Source organism: Cheilinus undulatus, linkage group 2 (genome assembly GCF_018320785.1).
Source record: "Cheilinus undulatus linkage group 2, ASM1832078v1, whole genome shotgun sequence".
NCBI lineage: Eukaryota > Metazoa > Chordata > Actinopteri > Labriformes > Labridae > Cheilinus > Cheilinus undulatus.
The window spans coordinates 33,648,626-33,672,859 of record NC_054866.1 but is presented as its reverse complement, the minus strand read 5'-3'; the positions used below and the strand labels follow the sequence as shown (position 1 = coordinate 33,672,859).

At 39.1% G+C, this 24,234-nt stretch overlaps 1 protein-coding gene across 2 annotated transcripts in view; it reads right to left on the bottom strand.

The window, feature by feature from the left end:
* The window catches only part of lrfn1 (leucine rich repeat and fibronectin type III domain containing 1), a 207,197-nt gene that overhangs the window by 2,106 nt on the left and 180,857 nt on the right, over positions 1–24,234 (bottom strand). For both annotated transcript variants that reach the window (XM_041808469.1, XM_041808461.1), the window contains one exon: positions 4,896–6,291. In XM_041808469.1, the coding sequence (XP_041664403.1) occupies positions 4,896–6,271 (1,376 nt within the window). In that variant the 5' untranslated portion in view covers positions 6,272–6,291. The remainder of the gene's footprint in view (positions 1–4,895; positions 6,292–24,234) is intronic.

The following is a 24,234-nucleotide window of genomic DNA, read 5'->3' as shown; positions in this document are numbered from 1 at the left end:
AACAGCAAGGGTAAACTACAAGGTGATAAACAAGGCAGATGAGGCTCACTGTCTAACGATATGCCACAACAGCTGCAGGCTGCAGGACAAGTGATGCTGCCGCATCATTCGGCAGCAGTTTTCATGTGTGAATACCTAAGGTCACATTTAGTTGGCAGCTGCAACACTACACAACTCTAAATATATCGGAGAGGGAGGGACTGTCTTCAGGTCAACATTGGCGTTAATATAATTAGGAGCTCGTTCCTTCTCCCTAAAGGGGGGCTGTGATGGTTATCATTTGTAGGTAATAATGTAGCACCCAAAGACAAAACAACACTCAGCTCCATGCCTAAACCGTATGAGAAAATTATACAGGAGAAGGACTCATTATGTCTTATAAACCCTTAAAAAAGGAGGGCTTTATTAACTAGCTCCATGCATACCTAAATCTGTATAAATCCCTCGCTAGCTACAGTTCATGTGCATCACATATTATTTAAGAAGCACATGCAACATAGCCTCATATTTGAAACTGTATCCTCAGAGGGTTTGCAAATTTTTTATTCACCATCAATTTACTTGGCTTTGCTAATTCACCAAATTTCATTTAGCTGAGTTTGCTCTTGGTTCTTGAGGTGGTGGGGAGGGATAGTGGGTGTGCACAAGGTGGGCTACAGTCTGTAAAAGCTCAGTATGCTTTTATGTTACATTCATTTAACAGTCATTAAATAAAGTTATTTGAAAAAAAAATATTATGCACATACAGTTTATTGAAAATAACTTTAAATATCATACAGAGCACATGTTGACCTTGAGACGGCAAAGTGATTCTCTTTATTCACCAAGCAGTGGTCAGGGGGTACTTAGTTAATCCACTTTAAATATTTTTTCAATGTATTTTCATAAACACTTTATAAAAAACTTTCAAATAATATTGAAATAATACATATAAAGTACTTTGCAGAACTTTGAGGCATGTTTGGGCAAAATTGAGGCTGAAGTAAGGCGAAGATGTGATGAGTAAGTTGACTGAGGGCACCATCAGGTGGGAAGGAGGATTGACACAACCCCTGTCATAGTCTGGATGCCCTTGCCTACTCTCAGGGGCTTGGGAAAACAATCTGTTGAAAAAAACAAAACAAAACAAAGTCCACTCCTTTCAGGTGCAGTAAGGGGGTGGATGTGACAAGTAAGCACGGCCTGGAGTACTGTCTCGGTATCCAGCACAACCATTTAAAATCACCAGCAGTTCCTTGGCATATCCCAGGGTTAAAAGGCCTGGACAAAAGAAATGCCATCGCGCTTGACCTTGGCTGCCGAGCAACACACATGTACATCAGTATGTATCGAGCTTGATAGTGACCATGGCCCCAAACATCTCTAGCCTCGGGGTGTGGCACATCAGACCCTGTGATGAGTCCTTAGCGCCCTACATGCCTAAAACTTCTGCACATGACTTTATATTTGAGCCAGAAGACTCATACAAATAAACTGCCCTTTCTACTTTCACACAATGTATCCATTACACAGTGATCATAATCCAATAGAAAATTCATGTATAAAACATATGGTCAGCGAACAAAATGTAATATAATGCCAGCATCTATGCTCATTTTAAATGATGGTGTCTGGATCAAAAACAGAATTAATCTTTTGGTTCACAAAACTTAAATAGGGGTCATGGCTGTTACTCATTCAGAAAAGTCAGTAAAAATGAAACAAACAAAAAAACAAAATTATCCATAGCCTCATTTTAAACTGCTCTTCTCATAAATTATACCCAAAATGTTACTGGTTAATGCGTTACCCCCTACTCCTAGTGACACTGGCTACCAGAAATCCTGCTGTTGTTCTTTATGTTCAGCAACTCACCGGTTTATAGTTTATCCATTGATCTAAACTAAATACAACAACTCCAAAAAATGTGGGCTTTACTTAAAAACAAACAAACTTGCGATCCATTTTGGTAAGTTAAAAATTTGAGACTGATGGCATCAGAGGCAGAGAATTTGTTGTCAAAATCCCAAGTACACTATATGAACAAAAGTATTTGCCTGACAATTGCATCAACAAGGACTTTTTTCAAGCACATGTAATTTAACATGAAGTTGGCCCTCATTTAGCAGCTATAGCAGCCTCAACTTTTCTATGAAAAATGATATATAAAAAGATGCCACCCATCACAGCCCCAAGCTTGAAGTTCCTGAACTCTTCAGAACGACCCATTTTGTATCACAAATGTTTGCAAATGGAGACTGCATGGCTAGGTGCTTGATTTCAAACACCTGGGTCTGATTGAAAAACCTGAATTCAATAATCAACGGGTGCAGCCAAATACTTCTGTCCATATAGTGCATGTTTGCAAAGGTACCTGGCAACTGTTACAGTCATACTCTAGCTAAGTGCTGTAAATCATTGGTTCCCAGCTGGTCTATCCTCAGGACCCACCACCTCCTTAATGAGAAATTGTCACCCAAATTTCCTTGACATCTAAATCACTCAAAAACTTAAATTAAAAGTCAGCAGTTTTGGTCTGATAGGGAACAAAATATTTAACTAAACAAAGATAGAAAAACAGATAAATTTTAAAAGTGCATGGTTATAGAAGCTCTGGGAGGACATACATTAACACCTTTTTGTTTGTTTCGTTGGTTATCGAGATCTTCACATGTAAAACAGCTTTGTTATCTCAATATACTGAAATCAATAAGTCAAAATCTCATTGAGATTAAAATTTACTTACTTAACCCCATTATGAAAAAATAGAGTTAAATGAAATATATTCGTAAATATATCCATAAACAGCTTCTGTAAATCACAGACACATTCATAAACCACTGAAAACAGCTCTGTGACCCATTTTTTGGGTGTCGACCCACCTGTTCAGTACCACTGATGTAAAGTATTCACTCCAACTTAAGAACTGTTGGCAGTTTTTTGTACTTGTACCTCATTTTGAATTTTACTTTCATTTGATGCAATAAGAAACATATACAGTCATGTGCAGAAGTTTAAGGCAGGACACCAAGGATTCATTGCTGACCTGATGTGCCGCAACCTGAGGTAGGAGAGAGGTGGAAGCGGGGCCAGAGTCAAGCTGGATACATATTAACATACCTTGACAATCAAGGTCAAGCATGATGACACGTCTTTTATCCAGGCCTTTTCATTCATGGTAATATACCTGGAGAGTGCCAGAGAATTTTGGGCTCTTGGGGCACCCACAGTGTGACCAGGGGCTCATAGCAACCCTCATAACTGCCCAGCTAGTACCCTGGGCCATGTTTACTTGCCACATCCAACTCTTACTCAGCCTTAAAGGTGTGGACTTTGTTATTCTTTCAACTGATTATTTTCCCACCCAAGAACATTCAGAGCATGCCCTGGGTTGTGTCAATCTGCCTTCACGTTCAACTGTGTCCTCAGGCAGCTTATTCGCCACATCTTCGCTTTACTTGAGCCTCTATTTTAGGCCCAAACATGCCTTAAAGTTCCTCACAGTACTGTATATACCTATATTTTTTCAAAGAACACAAACATGACCATCAGATTTCTTTCTATTTCCTATTTTCTCTCCCATCAGTCATCTCATGACCCTTAGATTTATTTTGTGCCCCTTTGAAAGGTGCCTAACCCCAAGGTTGGCTACATTTGGAGCAAACAAGAAAACGTCTCACACTGTTTGGCTCCAGTTTCCAAATTATTTATTGCACCAAAGTAGTGACGTTTTGGGGACTGCTGCTTTTCACCAGACCCAAGCAACTGCATGAAAGGTCACTATTTTGGTGCAATAAATAATTTGGACACTGAAGCCCAGCAGTGTGAGACGTTTTCTTGTTTGTTTCATCTAAATTTTTCAACTCTGATCCTGCCCAGGGTTGGTTTGTATGGGCATGTTTGGACTGTCCTATTTATGGCTACAGCTGGACCAATGGAATACAGGAAAACAACCCATCCATATTAAAAAATCTGAATTTATTTTTGTAAGGGTTTATTGTTAAAGTCTAGAATGATTTTATGATTTCTAACTGTACCATAGTTTTATTGTTGTGTTTTTTTTTTCTTTAGTTTTCTTTTGACCTCATTTGGTCTTCTTCAAGTGTCTTGTCCTTCAAGCCCATCCAGGATTGGGCATTATTTAGCTTTGCTTAGATATGCTGTAACATTTTCTTTTCCCTATAGAAGCATCATAAATGTTATGCTATGTCAGTTGCACCAGTGTTAAGAATCTCCTGTGGTCTGGTATTATCATGTATCACCCATATTTAATGCAGAATGGGTATATATATTTTGGATATTTTGCTGTTAATGCAGTATGTACCTTAACTTGTGGTGGAGTATTTTATTAGTGTGTTATTGCTACTTTACCTACTGTAAACAAATGACCTGATGTCTTCTTCCACTGCTGCAAACCAAGCCTGTCATTAGACAACCACATCTAATCACACTTTGTGTTTCTACCAATTACTGCAGACACTTGCTAATGATATAAACAGTTACATGAGTGGAGGTAGTTGGCCTTCGTGTTTTTGTTTATAGTCGTTTTGTTTTAATGATGCTGAAAAGGCCTCTTAGTCCAGTCGAGTGCTCCACTCCAGTACACTGAATTATCAGATGCTGTTAAGTATTTATGAAATCTTCACATATCTTAAGTGGACTGTGCATTTCAAGCATATGGTTAGCTTTTTTTTATCATGGAAAATATTCCTCCTTAAGGATTCCACTGTTGGAGCTTTGCTTATTTTTGGACATTCTTAATCAATTTGCAACTATGGGATCTGTCAGTCTGCCATAATGTACCGCTGTGTCACTCAACAGATGGTGACTCCAGATGTCTCACCTTTCCTCATGTCCCTGCTCCACCACTTCACTCCCTTACCCCCCCTCCTCCCTCTCCCCATGCCATGACTTACCTGTACACCAAAGTGTCATCTGCTGTGCTGTTGTACTGGATCTGGTACATCCTGATGCCGGGGATGTGTCGCTCAGACGGCCAGCGGATCACAGCAGAAGAGGAGTTCAGGCCGGTGACCATCACCCTTCTGTCCTGCTTGTCGTAGCCCTTGGTGTCGTTGCCAGATTTGGAGGATGTGGTGATGTCTGAGAGGCCGGGGTCCTCGCGCATGTGGCCTGTGTTGTTAACAAACAAGGGCAAGGGGATCATGTTGATCTCCACAGCAGCTGTGGCGATGCCTGCGGCATTGGACGCCACGCAATTAAAAGCCCCGCTGTCCTTCAGCGTAGTGATGAGAATATCAAGGGTGCCATTATCATACAGGATAGTGCGTGAGTTATTATGCACCAGCTTTCCATCTGGAGACCGCCAGTGAATATCTGGGTCTGGATCACCCATGGCTTTGCATTTCAGAGTCACTCCCTGCCCCTCCATCACGTAGGGCTTTGTAGAGAAATTCTTGGTGATCAGAGGAGGCTCACAGATAAACTCCTCCTCCTGGATTGACCAGAAATATTTGTCCATGAGGTGCTCTGGTGAGGCACAAGTCTCCAGGTCGTCCTCTCTTGTCAGCCTACGCAGCCACAGTAGCTCACAGTTACAGTGAAGCGGGTTGCCTCCAAAGCTCACAGCCAGTGTGGATGAGCTGGAGCCTTTGGCGTCGGACAGCACTTGAGCGTGCTGGAACAGACTGTCTGGTGGCAGCTTCTGCAGCCTGTTAGAGGTCATATCCAAGCGGACCAGCTTAGTCAGCAGCGTGAATGTCCCTGCTTCAATGTGGTCAATCAGGTTATGGTCCAGAGTGAGTGTGTTAATATTGGTCATCCTGGCTATGGCTTCCCAGGGAAGCGTGCGCAGGTTGTTGTTGGACAAATCCAAGTCCTCGATGGTGGAAACAAACTCATCAAAGGAGTTAGGAGCCACCTGGTGGATCTGGTTGTTCCCGAGGATGAGGTGCCGAAGGTTGACGAGGCCTTTAAAGTGGTCGCTTTTTATCACACTGAGGCGGTTTCCGTCCATGTGCAGAGCCCTCAGGGACCGTAGGCCAAGAAAGGCGTGGGGCACGATCTGGCTGATGGTGTTTCGAGATAAGGTGAGGTGGACCAGGCTGGTCATGTTGTAAAAGTCTTTCCTGCGTATGATAGTGATGAAGTTGTCAGTGAGTCGCAGCTCCACGGTCTTGCGGTCGATGGTTGGGGGCACGAACAGCAGCCCAGTCTTGGCGCAGAGCAGAGTCAGAGTCGGGGAGAGATGTTGGCAAATGCAGCGGCCAGGGCAGCTGTATCCCTCCACCAGAGCAGCACAGAGCAGCACACACACAACCAGCCGCTCCATTGTTGATCCGCTTCCACGTCCTGTGTGAGAGACAGACAAATGGAAGAGTCAAAAATAGGGATCTTTGAATTAATAAATAGCATTGTAGTCTTCATTAGAGCCTATTGCAGAAATCCACAGTCTGACCTAGATTGCTGAGACTGCCAGCGAGGTATCAATCACAAAATGAAATAGAGCTTTTCAGAAATAATGGCACCTGGGATGATGAAAGGCCGAGCCAACACCGTCAGAAGCACATGTCTCTGAAGCCTTTCACTGGGAATAACACAATGTTTTTTACGCAACCAGGCTGCATCATCACTGAAACATATAAATTCTTGATTGATCACAGTGCAGTTTTTCTCATTCTAGGTATCCAGAGATGTGCATTTCCATCATATAACAAGGCTTGTGTGTTTTTTTCCACCCTAGATTTTACATCAGGATGGAGAATTAAGGGTAGAAAAGGGCATGAGCCAAGAGAGCTCAAGGTTTTTCATGACCTTTTCATGCTTTCTGTTCTCCCTTTGCTACAGAGATGTGCTGCAGAATTAGACAGAAACCTGTCATGTTAATCACAGCAGCAAAAAGTTGGAAAAGGTGAAAGCGGAGGAAATACAGCTTGTTTACGGAAGAGGCTCTGAGGATGCTCTGATTCTCTGATTCCCATTTAGAGGTATTGATTTCAGGCTTGGAGAGAACACGCCTGTGGTGACAGGAGGAAAAAGTGATGCTTTGAAACAATAACCATAAGAGACCCCAGTGGAACACAAACGGTGATGTGTGGATGATGACACTGCCAGTGGTTTTTACCCTCTTTGGCAACCATCTTGATTGCTAATGCCTTAAGCCTCTCTGTTGATGAGAGAGCCTGTTAACGGCGATAAAGCAAAGAGATGACAACTGTCTGTTCTCATCTAGTGTTAGAGAACGAGTGCAGCCCACTGTCCCATCCAGCCCCACAGGGGAACACTTTTGATCCCTGCCAGATCAGATCTGTCAATCACTAGCTTCGCACTAGCTAACTTTCAGAGGTCCAGCATAATTATTTTCATACACTCATGAAAAGCCAGCTATGATTTTTCTCTGGAATCATCTCTGTTTTGTCGTGACTAATTTTAGAGCCTCTTTATCTACATTGCACCATGTCAAGGTGTCACTGACATCCTTAATACTGCACAAAATTCCCCCCACTCATGGCTCAAAGTGATCTGATTCTAACAGTACAAACAGTCCTAATTTCAAGTTGATTTGAAATTGTCTTGAATATTTTAAAAGCCAAATGTGAGATTTGGGGAACAAAGAACAAGCCAAGATGTCTTCTCCTCGTCTCTCAAGCTTCACCTTATTCATATGCTTTGCACAAAGGCTGTTTTCAGCCAAACAAACTTGGTCTGATGAGAGTTGTTATGAATTTTCCAGACAGCCGGAGAAGTGAGAAAGTGAGAAGTGCTGTCTTTTTATATCAGCCTGCATTGCAATTCTCAGCCAGCAATGAAAAGTCCCAGTTGCGGTTCCTTTTTTTCGCTCTCCTGCACACAGAAACACACACTCAGGCTGCTGTCTGGCGACTGTCTAACAGACATCAGGGCACCTCGTTAGCTGTGAAATATCGCTGTCCAATCAGATCTCATTAAAATCTGGGTTCCTATGATGTCATTTTTTGGAGGGGAGTGGAACAGCTTGAAGCACAAATTTGGACCAGTGGGAAAGTTTCCAGATCTTGTTGATCAGATTGACTCAACAGAGACAGCTACACTACTTCCACTGCAAGCTACTTTCCTTTAGTGTCTATTTAAAAACTGGACCCTGGGTTGTGTTTATGCTTCTCTCTTCTTTGTTCCTCCTCTGCAGGCTTTCCCATAACCTCCATCTCTGAAAAAGAGCCACCTTAAGGGTTTGATATTGAAAAATCTCCTGAGCAATTTAATCAACAAAGAATACGAAAGGAAGAAAACAATATAGCATAGGCGCCTTATTTTCTGCACTGTCACATTTATGCTGAGATTAAACTATTTCCTTTTTAAGGCAAACACTAGCTTGTTCACTGTGTGAGAAAATTTCCAAACCCCCCTGAGAGAATTTACTTATTTAGTTACACTCCTTTATTGTAGGCAGCACAGTGCGCCTGCCTTGTCTAAATTAATTCCCCAAATTTTCCCTGTCTTTAAGCCCTGGGAAGGGCAGAGGTATGATTTTTCTAAAACACTGCAGATGATATTTTCTCTGTAATGGACTCATATAAAAGAGCCACAGAAAAGGTGAGTGCACTGATCTTTAGTTCAGATGTAATCTAGTATCATCACCAAACTTCGTTAAGTTTCAATATAGCAGTGACCTTGCGTGATTGTGTTAGTTTTCAGATGGTAACTAGGCCACAAAGTTCATGGTTTCTCGCAGGACCATCTGTGCTGGAGCATTTCCTGCCACACCGTTGAGGATACTCTATTGATCTTTCAGCATCTCAGAGAAGGAGGAGGAGGAGGGGGAGAGGGGCGGAGGGGGACTTTGTTGCCACGGCAACTCTGGTGTAGAATGTAGGTCTTTGAATTGCATTAGGATGATGTTGAGCTGCCCGAAAAGCACAGCTTCAATCTTAATGGGAGGTGGGGATGGTAAGGAGGGACGTGAACAGATGTACCAACGGCCCAGTGAATGAAAAGGAAAGGGCAGCTCCGCCTTCAATTTCTATTTCTGGTTTATTGCTTAATTTTAGCTGCAGCAGCCAACTAATCGATATGCAGACAACAAGGACAGAACAACAGGGTGAACCCGAGTTTAGGGGTGGGGATTTTTTTGTGTGTCCAGTCATGCAGGAGGACATTTGTCTGGGGACATGGACAACTTGGACGCAGCTTCCAACACATTTAGGTTGAAATCATTAAAAAAGATCCCATTTACATCCCCTAATGCAGACATAATCCCCATGATATGTCTATTCATGCTTTGCATGCCAACAGACAGAATATGCAAATGCTTTCTATATATACACAATCCACATAATGCAATGAAACATGCAAACTGCTGAATTTAAGAGCATCAGAAAACAATTTTCCAGTGTTTTTACAAGTCAACTTATTTGCAAACTTTAATTAAACTAGATCCCTGTTTACTTTGGAGTATTGTGAGATGAGCTCTAGAACTCATTATAATTGAAATGTGAAGATTTGGGACCCCATAAGCCACCCAGGAGTGAACCTGACATTCAACACTATGCTCAGGTTTTCTAAATTTGGATCCATCCCACAACCTATAATCCACTGAGCTTCCTTTGACATTTGTTGCCCTTGGCTACAAAAGGTGGAATTAATATGATTTGAATGGCTGAAAAACTCTGCAGGTCTTCCGACACAACCCTGAAAATGAGATCTGAGCAGCATAGAAAATCAAATATGTATCAACTTTTCGCCAGTAATCAATAGCAAACCAACTAGTACATTTTTGTAAAGAATTACTGGGTAACACCTTATCATAAGACTGACATGGCACTGTTAGAATCATGACATGAGACACCTGTCATTTAGATAAAGGTCAATGATGTCAATTAATTTAATGTAAAGTTGAAACTGTTTGGGAAGTCACTGTCATGAAAATGTAACATCAACCAATCAATCATTGCACTGTTATAAAATAACTTGACTGTGTCATAACACTCAATAATATCTCAATAACTAGTCCAAAGTGCCTCACTTTTCTAGAGGTCAAGGGACTTATTCATTACACTGTTATAACACCATTTGACTATTTCATAATACTTAATAACATCCTACTACTAAATCGGTGGCCTGTATGTCTGTGTGGATTTGCACAGAGTTGCACACAATTGTCCTTGATACCTCTTAGAAGACTTCTTGTGTCTATTGGTATAAAACTGGTGCCATAAAAAAAAAAAATCATAAATATGTACAGATTTTCAATAAAATCCTAAAATGTCACCACTTGTGTTTTTAAGTGACTGTGACATTTTATTGCATCTTAGTGCCAATAGAGGGCACCACAGTAATATGCAAAGTCAAAGTGTAGGTGATTATGTGGCCAAACTGCGAAAGTTTGTGCAGGACTGTTAGGCTATCTCCACACTGCAGTTAAAAAGTGACCTGAATGATGTTTTTGCTCACATGTTACTCATATCTGATTTTTTTCTGACAGTGTGAACAGCGTAGGTCACATTGAATCTGACCTTTTCGAATCAGAATCAGGCCACTTTGGAATGTGGTTCTAAATCAGATACGTAAGTTGGAAGTTGACTGCAGTGTGAACAGGCAAACAAAAAAAATCAGATGTGAGAAAAAAATCAGAATTGAACATTAAGGCCTGCAGTGTGAACGTAGCCTATTTTTGTTGATTTGTTGACAATGTGGCATAAATGAAGACAGGATACAGCAGCAGCTGCTGTTGGAGAATGGACATTGTAGATTTGCTTGGCATGATAGAACCTGGTAAATGGAACAGAGTGGTGGGGTCAGTGAACAAGGTCAGCAAAACATGACTAAAGCCTCGGCCAGACAAAAAAAAAAAAAGGCTACAGATGCGGTGGAGAAAACCACCTGGCCAAAGACTGCAGGTTTGCCACCCAGTTAAATTACTTGGACTGGTGCGAAAAAACTAGAAAACAAAACCCCAAACAAACATGTTCCACAAAAACTAATGATGGATGAAAGTTTCAGCATTACTGTGTAACCATCATTAGCAGAACATGAGCTTATTTTTATTTTTAACACTGATGAGGAGATAGTCATTCCTAAAGAAGAACCAATCAGAAAAGAGCTAAAAGTAAATGGGACACATTTAACACGTTAAGTAGACACAGGCTGTGGATTCACTATAATGTCAAGAATGGCATTGTACAAGTTATTCAGTGATAGACAAAAACCCATGCTTGCCCAGTGCATGATTTCGCTCAGAACTTAAGGTGGCAATAAAGTGCCAGTATAAAGAATATGTAAAGTTTAAGTGGACTATGAAGTTTTAATTGTAGTGGTAGTGAAAGGCTCAGGAACCAGTCTAGTCTTAATAAATAGTCAAAAGTGTCTCATTGTATTTGAGGCCAAGGAAATTATTCATTACAATTTTATAATTGTCCAATAACAGCCAGAGTCAAGACCAGTCACATCTGACATATATTGTTAATAGATACTATTTGATTTATTTATACTTCTGCACCTATAAAGATGCATATAAGATGTGATTTTTTCTGTTCCTTCATAATGCAGCTTTAAATGCTTGTCTGAAGAAATGCCTGACACATCTGACAGCTAAGTAGCGCTCCGATGACTGATGACTCTCATCTATGTTAGAGGATCTCTATCAGAGGTGTGTGTTTGAGTGGGTGAGGAAACAAGCATGAATATAAAGAAGTTGATTTAGATGCTGGAGGGTGTGTGAGATAACTAGCTGCTGTTTTTTTTTTTTCCACAGCGGTGGCACTCAGGGGAGAGGGGACTATGTGTAGTCTCGTAGGAGACAGGTACACACTGTAGGGGGGTCAAATACCTGCTTAAAGAAAAGAGGAGAGAGATTCAAGTCTGATATCGTGTAATGATGCGTGTTAATGCATCACATTTATGATTCTAATTAAGGACACGCTGTATTCTTGGCTTTAGGGATTAAAACTGTAGAGCTCTTTAATGCTCTGTAATTTTCAGCCTGACATCTGGTTGTGTGATTATTTTCCTATTTTCTTCAGACTTTTCAACAAGCTGAATAAGCTGACAAATAAACTATACACTTGATCAAACAGTCAGACACAAGAATTAAACTCCAAAAATCATGATGATTGATTAATTCTTTCAGTGAGTTTTGAACTAAAAATACCAACTTTGGCTGGTGGTTGATTTATTCTTCTTAAAAATACACTAAATAGAATTTTCAGGCATAATTGTCTACATTAATCTAAAAAATACTCTTCTGTTGTATGTATTTTTTGTATTTGAGGACTTACAGTACTTAACAAATTGAGAGCACCACCAAAGTAAGGTTTATTCCACAGCTGTCCTAAATTAACTACATTGGTAATTACCAAAATCATTTTTTATGTTTCTGCAATGGTTAATACACCAATATGTAGAAGCTCTTTAACCAAAATGATATTTTAATGCTAAAACATAATTATTATTGTTATCCATGAGTTTTCAAATTTACTGATTTACAAAAAAACTGAAAAAAATAGTAAAGCACAGTATTATTTCTTGATTAATATTTCAAATTATAGTTATTTACTTGCATTCCTGAACAGAAAAATTAGTTTTAGTGGTTGAATGTTATGCTTGATTCATTTCTGACTTCTCAGAGAAGCCCAGTGAGCCGGCTCAAATTTGGGTATAAAAAAGTGAATTCAGTTTGAAATCCCTCATTCCTGTTCAAAATGGTAAAACATGGCGAGCTCACTGAAAATGAAAGAGTCCACATTAAAGCACTTCATGATGCTGGATGGTCTCTGAGACAAATATGACAGGTGGTCTAATAAATTTTTTAACCACTGTATATTACCTCAGATATTTCCACCATCTGGATGTTACATCAAAGACTTATAAGGAAACAGACGTTTCCTAGAAGGTGCTGCTGTTTTGCTATAGGCTATCTTATTTATGTTTTGTACTTAAGCAGTCAGTGGCAAAATCAGCTTGATTATATGCAATTACAAGCAATGCAGAATGATGGAGAGAATATTTTTTGCCCTGCTACCCCATTCCTATTTTCCCCTCTGCTGCTGCATTGAGATTGGTGAGGAACAAGGAAAGAGGTAGATGACAGGGAATCAGGAGTGTTTGAGAGGAATGTTTATCTGATTTTCTTTCACTTTTCTCATTCAATTGAGCTTGTTGGTTTGTTGAGATGATTGTGCATTGATAATAACCTTATATATATATATGAAATGTTTTGCTCTGACTTGGGTCAACATAGAGGCAAAACACCATGGTGCAAAGCTGTCAAAGGCTCATCAATACAAAGCACCACACTTCCTGGTAGTGTGTCTGCATTCAAAATAAAAGCAGTACATACAATTATAAGGGGAGCCTGAAATTCACCAGGCTGAGAATTAGATGGTAATGCATGCAGGATGCAGTGTGGACAGCAATGCCTGACGCTCGCATGCTGTTAGGACTATTGGTGCACAGATTTTTGCAGGTAAAAAATATGCCCATATCTCCAAGAAGTTTTAGCTAATACAGATATCGATGCTGATATTTAAATATAGTTAAGACTTAAAACATCAGTCCTTTAAACACACTTAAATGTGTACACAGCAAAGCTGGAGTGTTAAAATCCCCATGCTGAACATTTCAGTGTTAAATTTTAACCCCCAATGTGCAATTTTAGCATCATTCTGAATTAAAGGGACATCAGCCCACTGCCCTTTTAAATCTGGGGGGAAGGGGGGTCCCATCATGCCCTTGTGCATGTTTAGATGTGTTTATATGTCACCTGTTGTACAGTGATCACCGCTGGACTTCCTTTTCTCATGTTTCTTGTGGATAGTTGTTGTTTTTGGAGGTTAGACAATTCCGCACCATGAGTGAAGTTATTCCTTGGGTTGCTTAGTTCCTGCCTGTGCCCATCTTTACCTGAAGTCACCAGACTTTGCCACACCTGTCCAGCTGCACAATGTTATTCTTCAGCAGGGGTGTCAAACAAATCTGGCCCGTGGTACAGTTACACCCGGCCCACAAGATCAAATCATATTTTTATTAAAACTGGCCCAGCGGTGTAAGGTCTGCAAATTTCCTCCAGTATAAAAATGTAAACTTAACCCTGATGGTTTAAAACATCCTTGTTAAGTCATAAAAGAAGTAAAACAAGAAAAGAGTACAAATAATTTGAAAAAGTCAGGAATGTGGCAAACAAAATCAATTTGTGTTTTCGTGTCATATTTTAAATTTTGCATCTCACCTGACCTAAGCTTATGATTGTGGCTTTTAATTCAATATTTTGACCTTTCTATTCATCATTTGTTACCTCTAAGATTCATAACTCTAAAATCTAGGTCATATTTGTCTTTTTAAACATAGTATTTCAAATTCTATGTGATATTTGCACCTTTTTAAACATAGTATTTCAAATTTTATGTCATATTTTGACCTTTTTAACTCCTAACTCTGACTTTTAAGCCCATATTTTGACCTTTTAGACTCACAAGTTAAAAATTTAACTCATATTTTGACCCTTTGAACTCATGATTTTGACTTTTATTCATGTTTTAACCTCTAAGACTCATGATTTCTACTTTCTTTCTCATACAGTTGCCTTTTAAAAAAAAATTTGACTTTTAATTTTGTGTTTTGACCTTTTGAACAAATCAGTTTGACTTTTTATCTCAGAGTTTGAGCCTTTAAACCAGAGGTGTCCATACTTTTTTTCACAGAGGGCCACATAAAGAAATATATTAGGATTGTGGGGCCACTTTCATTTTCCTTGCCATGAGGATTTTAAAGTCAGTAAGACTAATCCAATGTAAGTTAGAGATTGAGTATGCCTAAACGGCTAGGTAATGGCTGACAGGGCAAATGGAGTCCAACAGATTTCAGGGGGCCCCATTTAGCCCTTGCTACCACTGGCTCTGCCCTTGAAAAGTTACAGGTGCTGCCATTTGCTGTGATAACCCATCAGAACGTTATGAATCAACATATCTTCTTGTCAAAATGTTTGTTTACAGATTTAAAATAGTAGCGCTGCCCTGTGCTGAAAACAAGAAGTACAACACAGTTAAGCACAAGCTTCATGTTTAGATGTGGGCCGTATTTCATTTTATCTCTAGAATTTGCTGCAGGCCAGTCAAAAATGGGCCACAGGCTGCACTTGGCCACCGGGCCGTAGTTTGGACACCCCTGCTTTAAACGTATAATTTTGACTATATCATTTATCTCACAATCATTTATCATCATCACTAACTTTTCCCCTGTAATTTATTGCTGGTGAAAATGAGGATGACAGTTTACTGTTAAATCTTGACCCTTTTAGGACTTCAGGTTCATCGTCAATTCAGAATCCGGCCCCAGCTGTGATTGAGTTTGACACCCCTGTTCTATGGTATAAAAACTTCAAATGTACAGCCAAAGTGATAGGAAATAACACACTTTTGTTGAAATATTTATTTTAGCAGTACTTCAATTTACAGTGCAAATATGAGGATAACACTCTAGTATTTGAAAATGATTTACTGAGAGAATAAATTTGTAACACTTCAAAGGTTTGTTAGACTAAAGTAACACTGGCAAGTTTTAAAAAGAGTCAATTAAATGTTATGTTAAACTGAATACAAATAGTAGATTGTTTACCACGTTGATATATATAGCACAAGCATAATTCAGCATAAAGCATGCACACGTGACAACACATACAATACACCAGGGTCTTACACACACACACTGGAGAATACATACAGAAACATGCATACGCATCTGCATATCCATGTATCTACATATTTCCATACAGACAAACAAAGAAAGACAGCAGAGAACACCCAAGCAGAGAAAACAAAGAGAAAAATAAATGAACTTTTTTTTTCAGGGTTGAATAGATTGTGTGGATGTTTGTTGTTTTCTACCACACTGACAAAAACAAACCGCTGCTTCTTAAAAATGCTCTTATGGACACAAAAATGCCTTAAATAATCAGCCGCCTAATGAAAAATGACTCAAGTAAAAGCTTAGAAAGCATCATGAACAATGCAGGAGGAAGCAGCTGAGAGAAGCTCGGCCTATATTTGACTGTCAAACACTTTCCTGCCGCTGCATTTTTTAAAACACAGCCTCAGTTTACACATTAAACAGAGTGAGGCACTGTACAGAATCACAGTGCTTCTTCTAAAGCCTGTGAAATCAGAGGGCCATGTTTTATTTAAAAAGAAAAAAAGAGGCTTCTTCACCTGCTCATTCACGCCCACATAACGCTTGACTTTTTAATTAGGAAAACCCTGAGATGTTCAGGAATTCACATAATTAAATACAGCAGAAAGAATAAAGGGAATTGTGAAATAGACAATACATGGAGGTAGGGCTGAAACAATTCCTTGAATTATTCGGGTGATTCGATTCAAAAATTTCCCTGAGGCAAATTATCTGCCTCGAGGCTTCCCTTAAATCAGTTGTATATCCATATACACCCATGCTGTAAGCTTGGACATCACGCCGTGTTGCACGGCATACTGTGTTTCGCACGGACAGCTTTTTATGTGGCACAATGCACTTGTTTCGACTATTACTATAATGTAACATGCATGATTTGAGGGGTGAAAATCACGAGGGAAGAGAAGTTGATGCAGTGATGTTTACAGGCACTTGTCCAGTGTTACGCAGCCACTGACCGTGGCTTTATGGCAGATATGGCACCACGCCTGCACCGGTGAACCTATGCAGAACTCCAAGTTTACGAGTTGCCTGCGTGACTCGCTGGTGTGAGACAGCGCTCAGTTTGTGTCTGCAGGCTTCAGGGCATTTCATAAACCTCTCTGAATGACCTGATGGTTTCACAGAAAAATGTAAGGCATCACGATTCAAGTCCTGTTTTGGTGCTTTTCCTCTCTCTCTCTCTCCTTCTCTCTCTCTTTCCCACTTTTCCACGTGCACACGTTAGACACTTAATTATAAATTATTAAATTCAACGCACTGACGTCTTGATTACAGCATATTTTTCAAAACGTTTCAGCATCCCAAATAATTTGATAAGACTTATACCGATAATAAATTGACACCAATTGAATAGAAACATGCTATTGCCACAGACAGTGACTGAGACCAAATAGGTTAAAGTTCATCATCATACAGTCAGGATTCAACAGATCATAGAAGCAGCTTTATCCCCTAAAATGTGTTCTCCATGCCAGTGGCTGGTCTTAAAAGGTCAGATTTTTTATGGTGGATGAACTCAAACAAAAATGTGCAAAAATTGAAAGTGAACACGCTTTGAAAAATAGACATATTCCTGTAATCTAAAGGTTCACCTTTCAGACATCATCGGACCTCTGTGTGAATGATGGGGCGTTAATCTCTCTAGAATGTGAAATATTACATTCATGCATGAACTAGAGGATGTTAAAATGATTGAGTGTCCCTTTAATGACAAATTGGAGAACAGAAATCAACTGTTATAGAAGAAATAAAGTGTTAGCACCAAAAAATTCCTGGGAGAGGATCCCTAAAATCCCAAATATGGCATAATCTAATGTAATTTTTTAACTTCCTGTCCATGTAACTTTAAGAAATGTAAATTGTCATCAGAACTTCATTGCACTTTGTAAAATATATTTTCTTAAGAGAATCTGTCAATACCAATTTTTTACATAGAAGTAGTTGATTTAAGGGGCCTAGCTTCTTTTCTCGTTTTTCTAGAACTACTTCTCTTAAAAAAGCAAAAGTGATTGATAAAAAACCCCCCACAACATTTCTCATTAGAGTACTTGATTAATTGCCAGAAGAATCGATAGTGTACTCGGTTACAGAATTAATTCATTACTGAAGCTCTACATGGAGGTAACTGAATATCATGACTTACAGAAATGTTACAGCCTAGTTCATTAGATCATCGATAGAGCAAACTCACACTGTGGCCATATTCAATGACAACATGTTCATGGTGTTAAGATCAAACACAGCTATCATGTCTTGTGTTGTATTTAGGCTGTTTGTCATATAAATGCTGTGATTCTGACAACTGTTTTATCATTTTCCAGTTGGAAGGTGACTTCAAAGACATGGATACTGAAACTACAGTGAGAGATGAGTGCTCACGTCATGCTAAAACATGTTTATTAACCTGTTAGGTCAAAGCTAACATTAGCATTTAGCCAATACGTGTCGGTCTTGGGGGGCTTTGCTTTTCAAGAGAACAAGTAGGGGGGTCTCCAAGGAAAAAAGGTTGGGAACCACTGGCCCAGGCCATGCTTACCACATCCACCCTTTACGCTGCCCTAATGGTGTGAACTTTGTTATTTTCTTAACAGTTTATTTTCTAATTCCCTCATACTTTTAAATGTGAGGAAACCAACAGAGCCCTATTTTTTACAACTGGCAGCTGATTTTATTGCTAAACCTTTGTCTAATCTTTTTAATCCTTCCTTGGTCTCGACCGACATTCCCCGTGTTTGAAAATCTGCTTTTGTTCTCCCCCTGTAAAAAGGGGGTGATCCCTCTCTTGTAAACAATTACAAGTCGATCTCTACACTCTCAGTCTTAGCTAAGATTCTGGAATCTTCAGTAAGTGACCAACTTAAAGAATTTTTAACAGTAAACAGTATCTTAGCTGATTATCAGTCAGATTCCTCTGTGTTACTTTTTTGAACTTGGCAGTAAAACTCATAAGCAAAACTAGTCTGTTAAAGCTTAGGCATTTCTTGAATGTGACATTGAATCAGTGAATCCAAACAATGCTAGATTCTGTCCTTACCTCAGAAAAACATCTACAGGAGCCAGGAGTCTATAAGGGTATTTTCTGGACATGACTTTGTCAGGAAAGCGTAAACGCCAATTAGACAGTGCAGCAGTGAACCGCTCGCTGCCCTTGTGTGACTCATGTCAGGCTGCAGGCATAATTATTGACAGGCTGAGTTCATTGGTCTCAGCTCTGTCTGCAGCAGTGGACGCCTTAACCAAGGCTACGAAGCCCCAGGGATTTCTGGTCGCATCTCATCACTGGGGATGGGAGGTATTTTTGTCAGGAGGAGGATAAATTTGCATATTATAATTATGTCTGCATGCAAAGACACTTTTCTCAATTACACCCCTTTAAAAGTTTCATTGAGGAAGTATTGAGAAACACTAACTATTGCAGCTCCATAAACTTTAATGGAGAGATCTTTTCTAAACAAGATAGAGAACAATCAGGATAACATCGGTGCTGCTCTAGTAAAGTCGTGCACGTCCCTATTTGATTGATTATTACCCTTTACCTGCTACCTGTACTGAATACTTCACAGACATAAACATCTGTCAGTATAGCCTTATGCAGAGCTCACTGCAATGCAGAAAATGTGGTTTTAAAAATGAAGAGATTAAAGTTGTTGTTTTGTACAATTTCCCAAAGCTTCTCCTTGAAAAAAGCTTGCTAAATGATGAGTAACAAAAAGATAAAACTTTGGAAATCAAGATGGAAATGAGATTTGGGATAAATGAGTTCCACCAAATATCTAGTTTTAAAACAGCTGTTTAGTGTTTGAGACAGAAAATCTAGACCCATCATAAGTTTGTGTCTAGAGAAGCATCAAAATTATGCATTTTGTTTGACAGTTTATAACACTGAAAAATATTTATTTGACATTTGTGTGTTAGTTTAGTCTAAATCTTTATTTGTCAACTGGTGGGTATAGAAAGTGGGTAACGATCGGTTGAATGGGTCGTGGATGTGTGCCTGTAACAAAAATTCATGCCAAAAAGTCTATTATTTTAAAGGATGTGTTTTATTGCTTTGTTCCATCACATTTTGATCCATCTCAAGTCCAAACTGCCCCTTTATCATGAGAAATATTTGGTTTAAAACCACAATTTTAAGATGTTTCAGTCACAATTTGTTGGAAAGGAGGTAGTGGCAGAAATGACACTAACCACTGGTCAAAATTATAGTTCTAAACCTTTAAAAAAATCTAATTTATCACTGCAGTCTATAAAACAATACAATTTAATTTCTGCACAAACTTATTAAGGATAAAATCACTGTAGTTAAATGCCTCACCTCATATGCATATTTGCTCTAATTACGGTACTCTACTAGCGTACTACTTACTTATTTCCTTCAGTCACAGGCTGATCCCCCAAAAGTGCAGGACTGAACACTACAATAAGTTTTTCCTGCCAGCAGAAATTTTAATGTGCAATTTTTTTTTTCCTTTTATGTGCTATTATTATTATTATTTTTAGTATACATGCTTTTAGGGGTTTTTAGGCTTGTCTTTTTCATGCTGTTTAGCCTTGTGTCTTGAAATATTTTTATAGTTTGACCTACAGAAAGCTGCCTTTGCACACAGCACTTTTAGTACTCTAGGATTTTTATTATGCAGTGTACGTGTGTATGTGCAGGTATGTATAGGTGTATGCATGTGAGTATATCAGACTCTGTGGTAAAATGCATAACTTCTTGTGCAGATTTGCACTAATTGATCTACTTACTGCACTAATTACTAATGTAACCTATTTACCGTACTATATGTTGCCAGTTATCAATGTATTCACTGTAACTGAAGGCTCTCTGTGGTAAAATGTCTAACCTTAAATGCATATTGCACAAATCAACTATCTTAAATGATTTCATCTACCTTATGTAAATCTGCCCACTCTTGCATGTTTTAAACTTCTGATCATGCCATGTCAGCAATCTTGCACCCTTTGCCCATCTTGCAACCATACTATCAATGTACACAGACTTGTATGTACTACAAATAATGTTTGTATGTGTGTAATTCCTGTAAATACATGCACATACTTGGCCAGTGAAGCTGATTCTGATGTTTTGGCCTTGAAAATGATAAATGTTGTTACCAAATCAACAAAAAGATCAAATTCTCATCAGTACTGAAATATAAGCACAGTTTAATTTAAAGCCTGATAATAAAACAGTGGTATTAAGACTGATGTCTCTATGTTAACCAGCAGACAAAAAAATGACAATGAGGTAAGATGTTGATTATTTCTTGATGGTTATTTTAATGTCTAGAAACTGTGCCACAGGGTAGATGTCAGACAAAGCAATTAAAACAGCCTCCTAAAAAATCAGCCTTTTAAACCATTTGTCCACCACAAAAAAATCCCCAACTAATACCCAAAAGGTAAAACATTTTAAAGATTAATTTGGGGGCATTTTTGCCTTTATTTGATAGACAGGAATCATGGGAAGAGAGAATGGGTGAAGACAGGCACCAGACAATTCCAAAAACAGTGTGCTGAGGTCTATAGACACACTTATGGGGGCCTGCTCAATCCACTGAGCCACATTGGCACCCAGGTTGAGATTTTCTACAAGAAAACCCTAAAAAAGATGTTAAAATCACCATAGACAGCAACAGTGTCCACAGAGGGCAGTAAGATCATTACTATCAGAAATGCTTGAACCTTTAGAAACATTAGATTAACATATAAATAACCCCTTCAATTTTGATGCATCCTATATTGAAAATCTTTTTTATGTCTAGTTAATTTTACTCTTTAATTTTTTCAAGCATTTGGGCCATCATGATAATGATAATAATAATACAATTCCTCAACTGGTGGCACATAATAGTCTTGGAAATTGGATGGACTAAAATATATGTCTACTGCATAAATATTGGGTTGGCAATGGGCCAAAATAAGAGTAAAATATCAGTAATCAGCAGAGGTCCAACATTCTTCATTCTAAGTGATAATCATCATTTAAGCTTTGCTTAATAGAGTGCCTTACCTATATTTTTAAACAGTTCTTTATATCTCATCCTCAGGAATAATCATGTCACGTTGTGCTCCCTTTATATGTCAAATCACTTGAAAAATCAAAAGTGAAATTATGTAGATTTACACAAATGGCATCCGTGTGATTTTCCACATGAAGTGCTTTTAAAGTCTGCTGTACTGCATCCTGATCACTGCACATCCACTGAATCTTCCACTAAAACAGTCTCATTTACCATGAGTACCATACCACACATAATGGAGTTATTAGATTTGGTGTTGTTCCAGTCAATCCACTTTTTGCACAAATTGCCTCTGCAACTGTGTGAAACAACCTCAGACTCCTTTTCCATCTGCTAGCTGTCACAATTAATAGAATAAACAGGACAATGCGCTGCCCTCTCATTGACAATGGCCACTTGCTTATTTTAGATTCGCTCTGAAAGGTTTTGCAGCGCTCAACACTCAGAGAAGAAGGCGGCCAGTTAGAGTTTAATCTTTGGATTGAGGACACTGCAGAAACTATGATGAAATGAGAAATTAACTACAGTGCTTCATTTTGTCAGAGGTGACAGAAGAATTAAGATCTTTAATTGAATAAAAATAGCAACATTGTGATTTAAAAATATTCTGTTGCATGCAAAGGTCTAGGAATCAAAATGCCACTTGATTGAGCATCCATCCATCCATCCATCCATCCATTAGCTCCAGCTTATCCTCAGAGGATCTAAATACCCAGGAGCCAATCCAAGCTGACATTGGACAGGAGGCGGAGTAAACCCTGGACAGGTCGCCCGTCAATCACAAGGCTGACACACTGAGATGGACGACTGTAGATGCTCACATTCGGCTAAAGGCAATTTGCTGCCATCAATTTATCTGGCTGTGAAGGGAAGCAGGATTATCAGCAAGAGAAAACTAGTGCAAGTAGACTATTATTTAAAGCAATCTCACTCAGACTTCTGATAGAAAACCAGCACATCTGAAATGAAACTGATACTTCTTATGTGGTTATTTAAATGTTTTCATGTCTACTTCTGGGGTTTTGTCAGGCTAACACAAAGCGTCTTTGTTAACAATATCCAAAGCAAATAAGTTACCTGTGAGTGATATATCTGACTGTGAAAGACAGGATGGTGAGAATTTTTTTGTCCGAAAGCACATTTTACATATTTACAGGAAAATATAAGCAAAGAAATAAGACAGACTGCTTTGTCATCATGAGTCACCAGTTCTACATAAAGGCTCTCTACTGTTGTTATGATCATACTGCTGGAGTTACTAAGTTGTTGTTCACACACAATCCAAATTTGTAATGGGTTTCAAACGATTATTGCACCAGGGAACAGTTTGTGTATGGTGTCTTTAAACCCTGATTTCATCTCTCCTTATAGTTTTATTTTAATACAGAGGTTACATAATAGACCTACAGGTTGGGATGCAGATTGGGTTGAAAGCAAGAGCTCAGTACTCATACACAACAGAGCTAACGCTGGTGGAGCATAGAGTTAGGGTTGGGGCAGTGTCCGGAAATGTCGCTGCTTATAAACATTTCAAACCAACAAGGATGTTTTTCAGGTGACTGTGGATAATGATGCAAGTTAAGTGGCAGGACATTTCACCATCTTTAGATCTTAAAGGGACATATAACTGGGTATCATCAGCGTAACAATGAACATCACAATTATGGTTAACTGGCCAAGTAGGAGCAAGTAAACTGAAAATAGAAAGGAGCCTAAGATTGAGCCAGGGAACAGTATTGACATCATGTTTAATTTGTTCAGAAATCCACTTGTCAGCCATTATTAGTGAATATTCAACCAGAAGTACAAGCTGTAAGCTAGCATGTTAAACATATAGACCCCAACTGTGTCCGCTCACTTTTTCAGTGCCTTTGGTTAAAGGTAAAATTCGCTATTCAAATTCCCCGTAGACATTTTGCAAAATCCTTAGTACAATGTTTTTAATGCATGAACCAAACTAACCAGCTATCTGAAAACTCGTGGCTTTAAAATATTTGATTCAGCATTTAAAGACTAAGAAAAAGGCAACAGTACAAGAATGTGCACATATTTCTTTACAAAAAGCGATGAAGTAGTGTAGCAGCACGCATTGTCAATCACCAGTCGACAGCCTTCATTTGCGGGTCAGTAGACATTTCCATGAGTTCTACCAACCAGAGATGTCCCTTTGACACTCAAAGATTGTGGGTAGTATCTTTGGCTGACATCGCAAATACACCATGTTTTTCTTAAAATGAGATTGATATCTTGCAAAGTTTTGTCTTCTACAGCAGCATACACTCATGTGCCACTTTATTAGGTACACCTGTTCAATTGCTTGTTAACACAAATAGCTAATCAGCCAATCACATGGCAACAACTCAACGCATTTGTGACTTTCTCGCAAGTTCTGTAAGCTTAATAGATGGATTGTTCTGTCTTACTTTTCCTTGCCAGACCTATTTTGCCTCATCTGACTGACCTCCTTCGCCCTTCAAAAAGGGTTGTTGCTTGCAGTGTTGGAAGAAGTGTCAGCTGCGGCATTGCTGTTTCCAGTGTGGGAAGTGTAGTTCATTTGACTTGTGCTGCAGCGTTGGCTCACTGAAAGAAAACTACAAGCAAAATGGCTGCC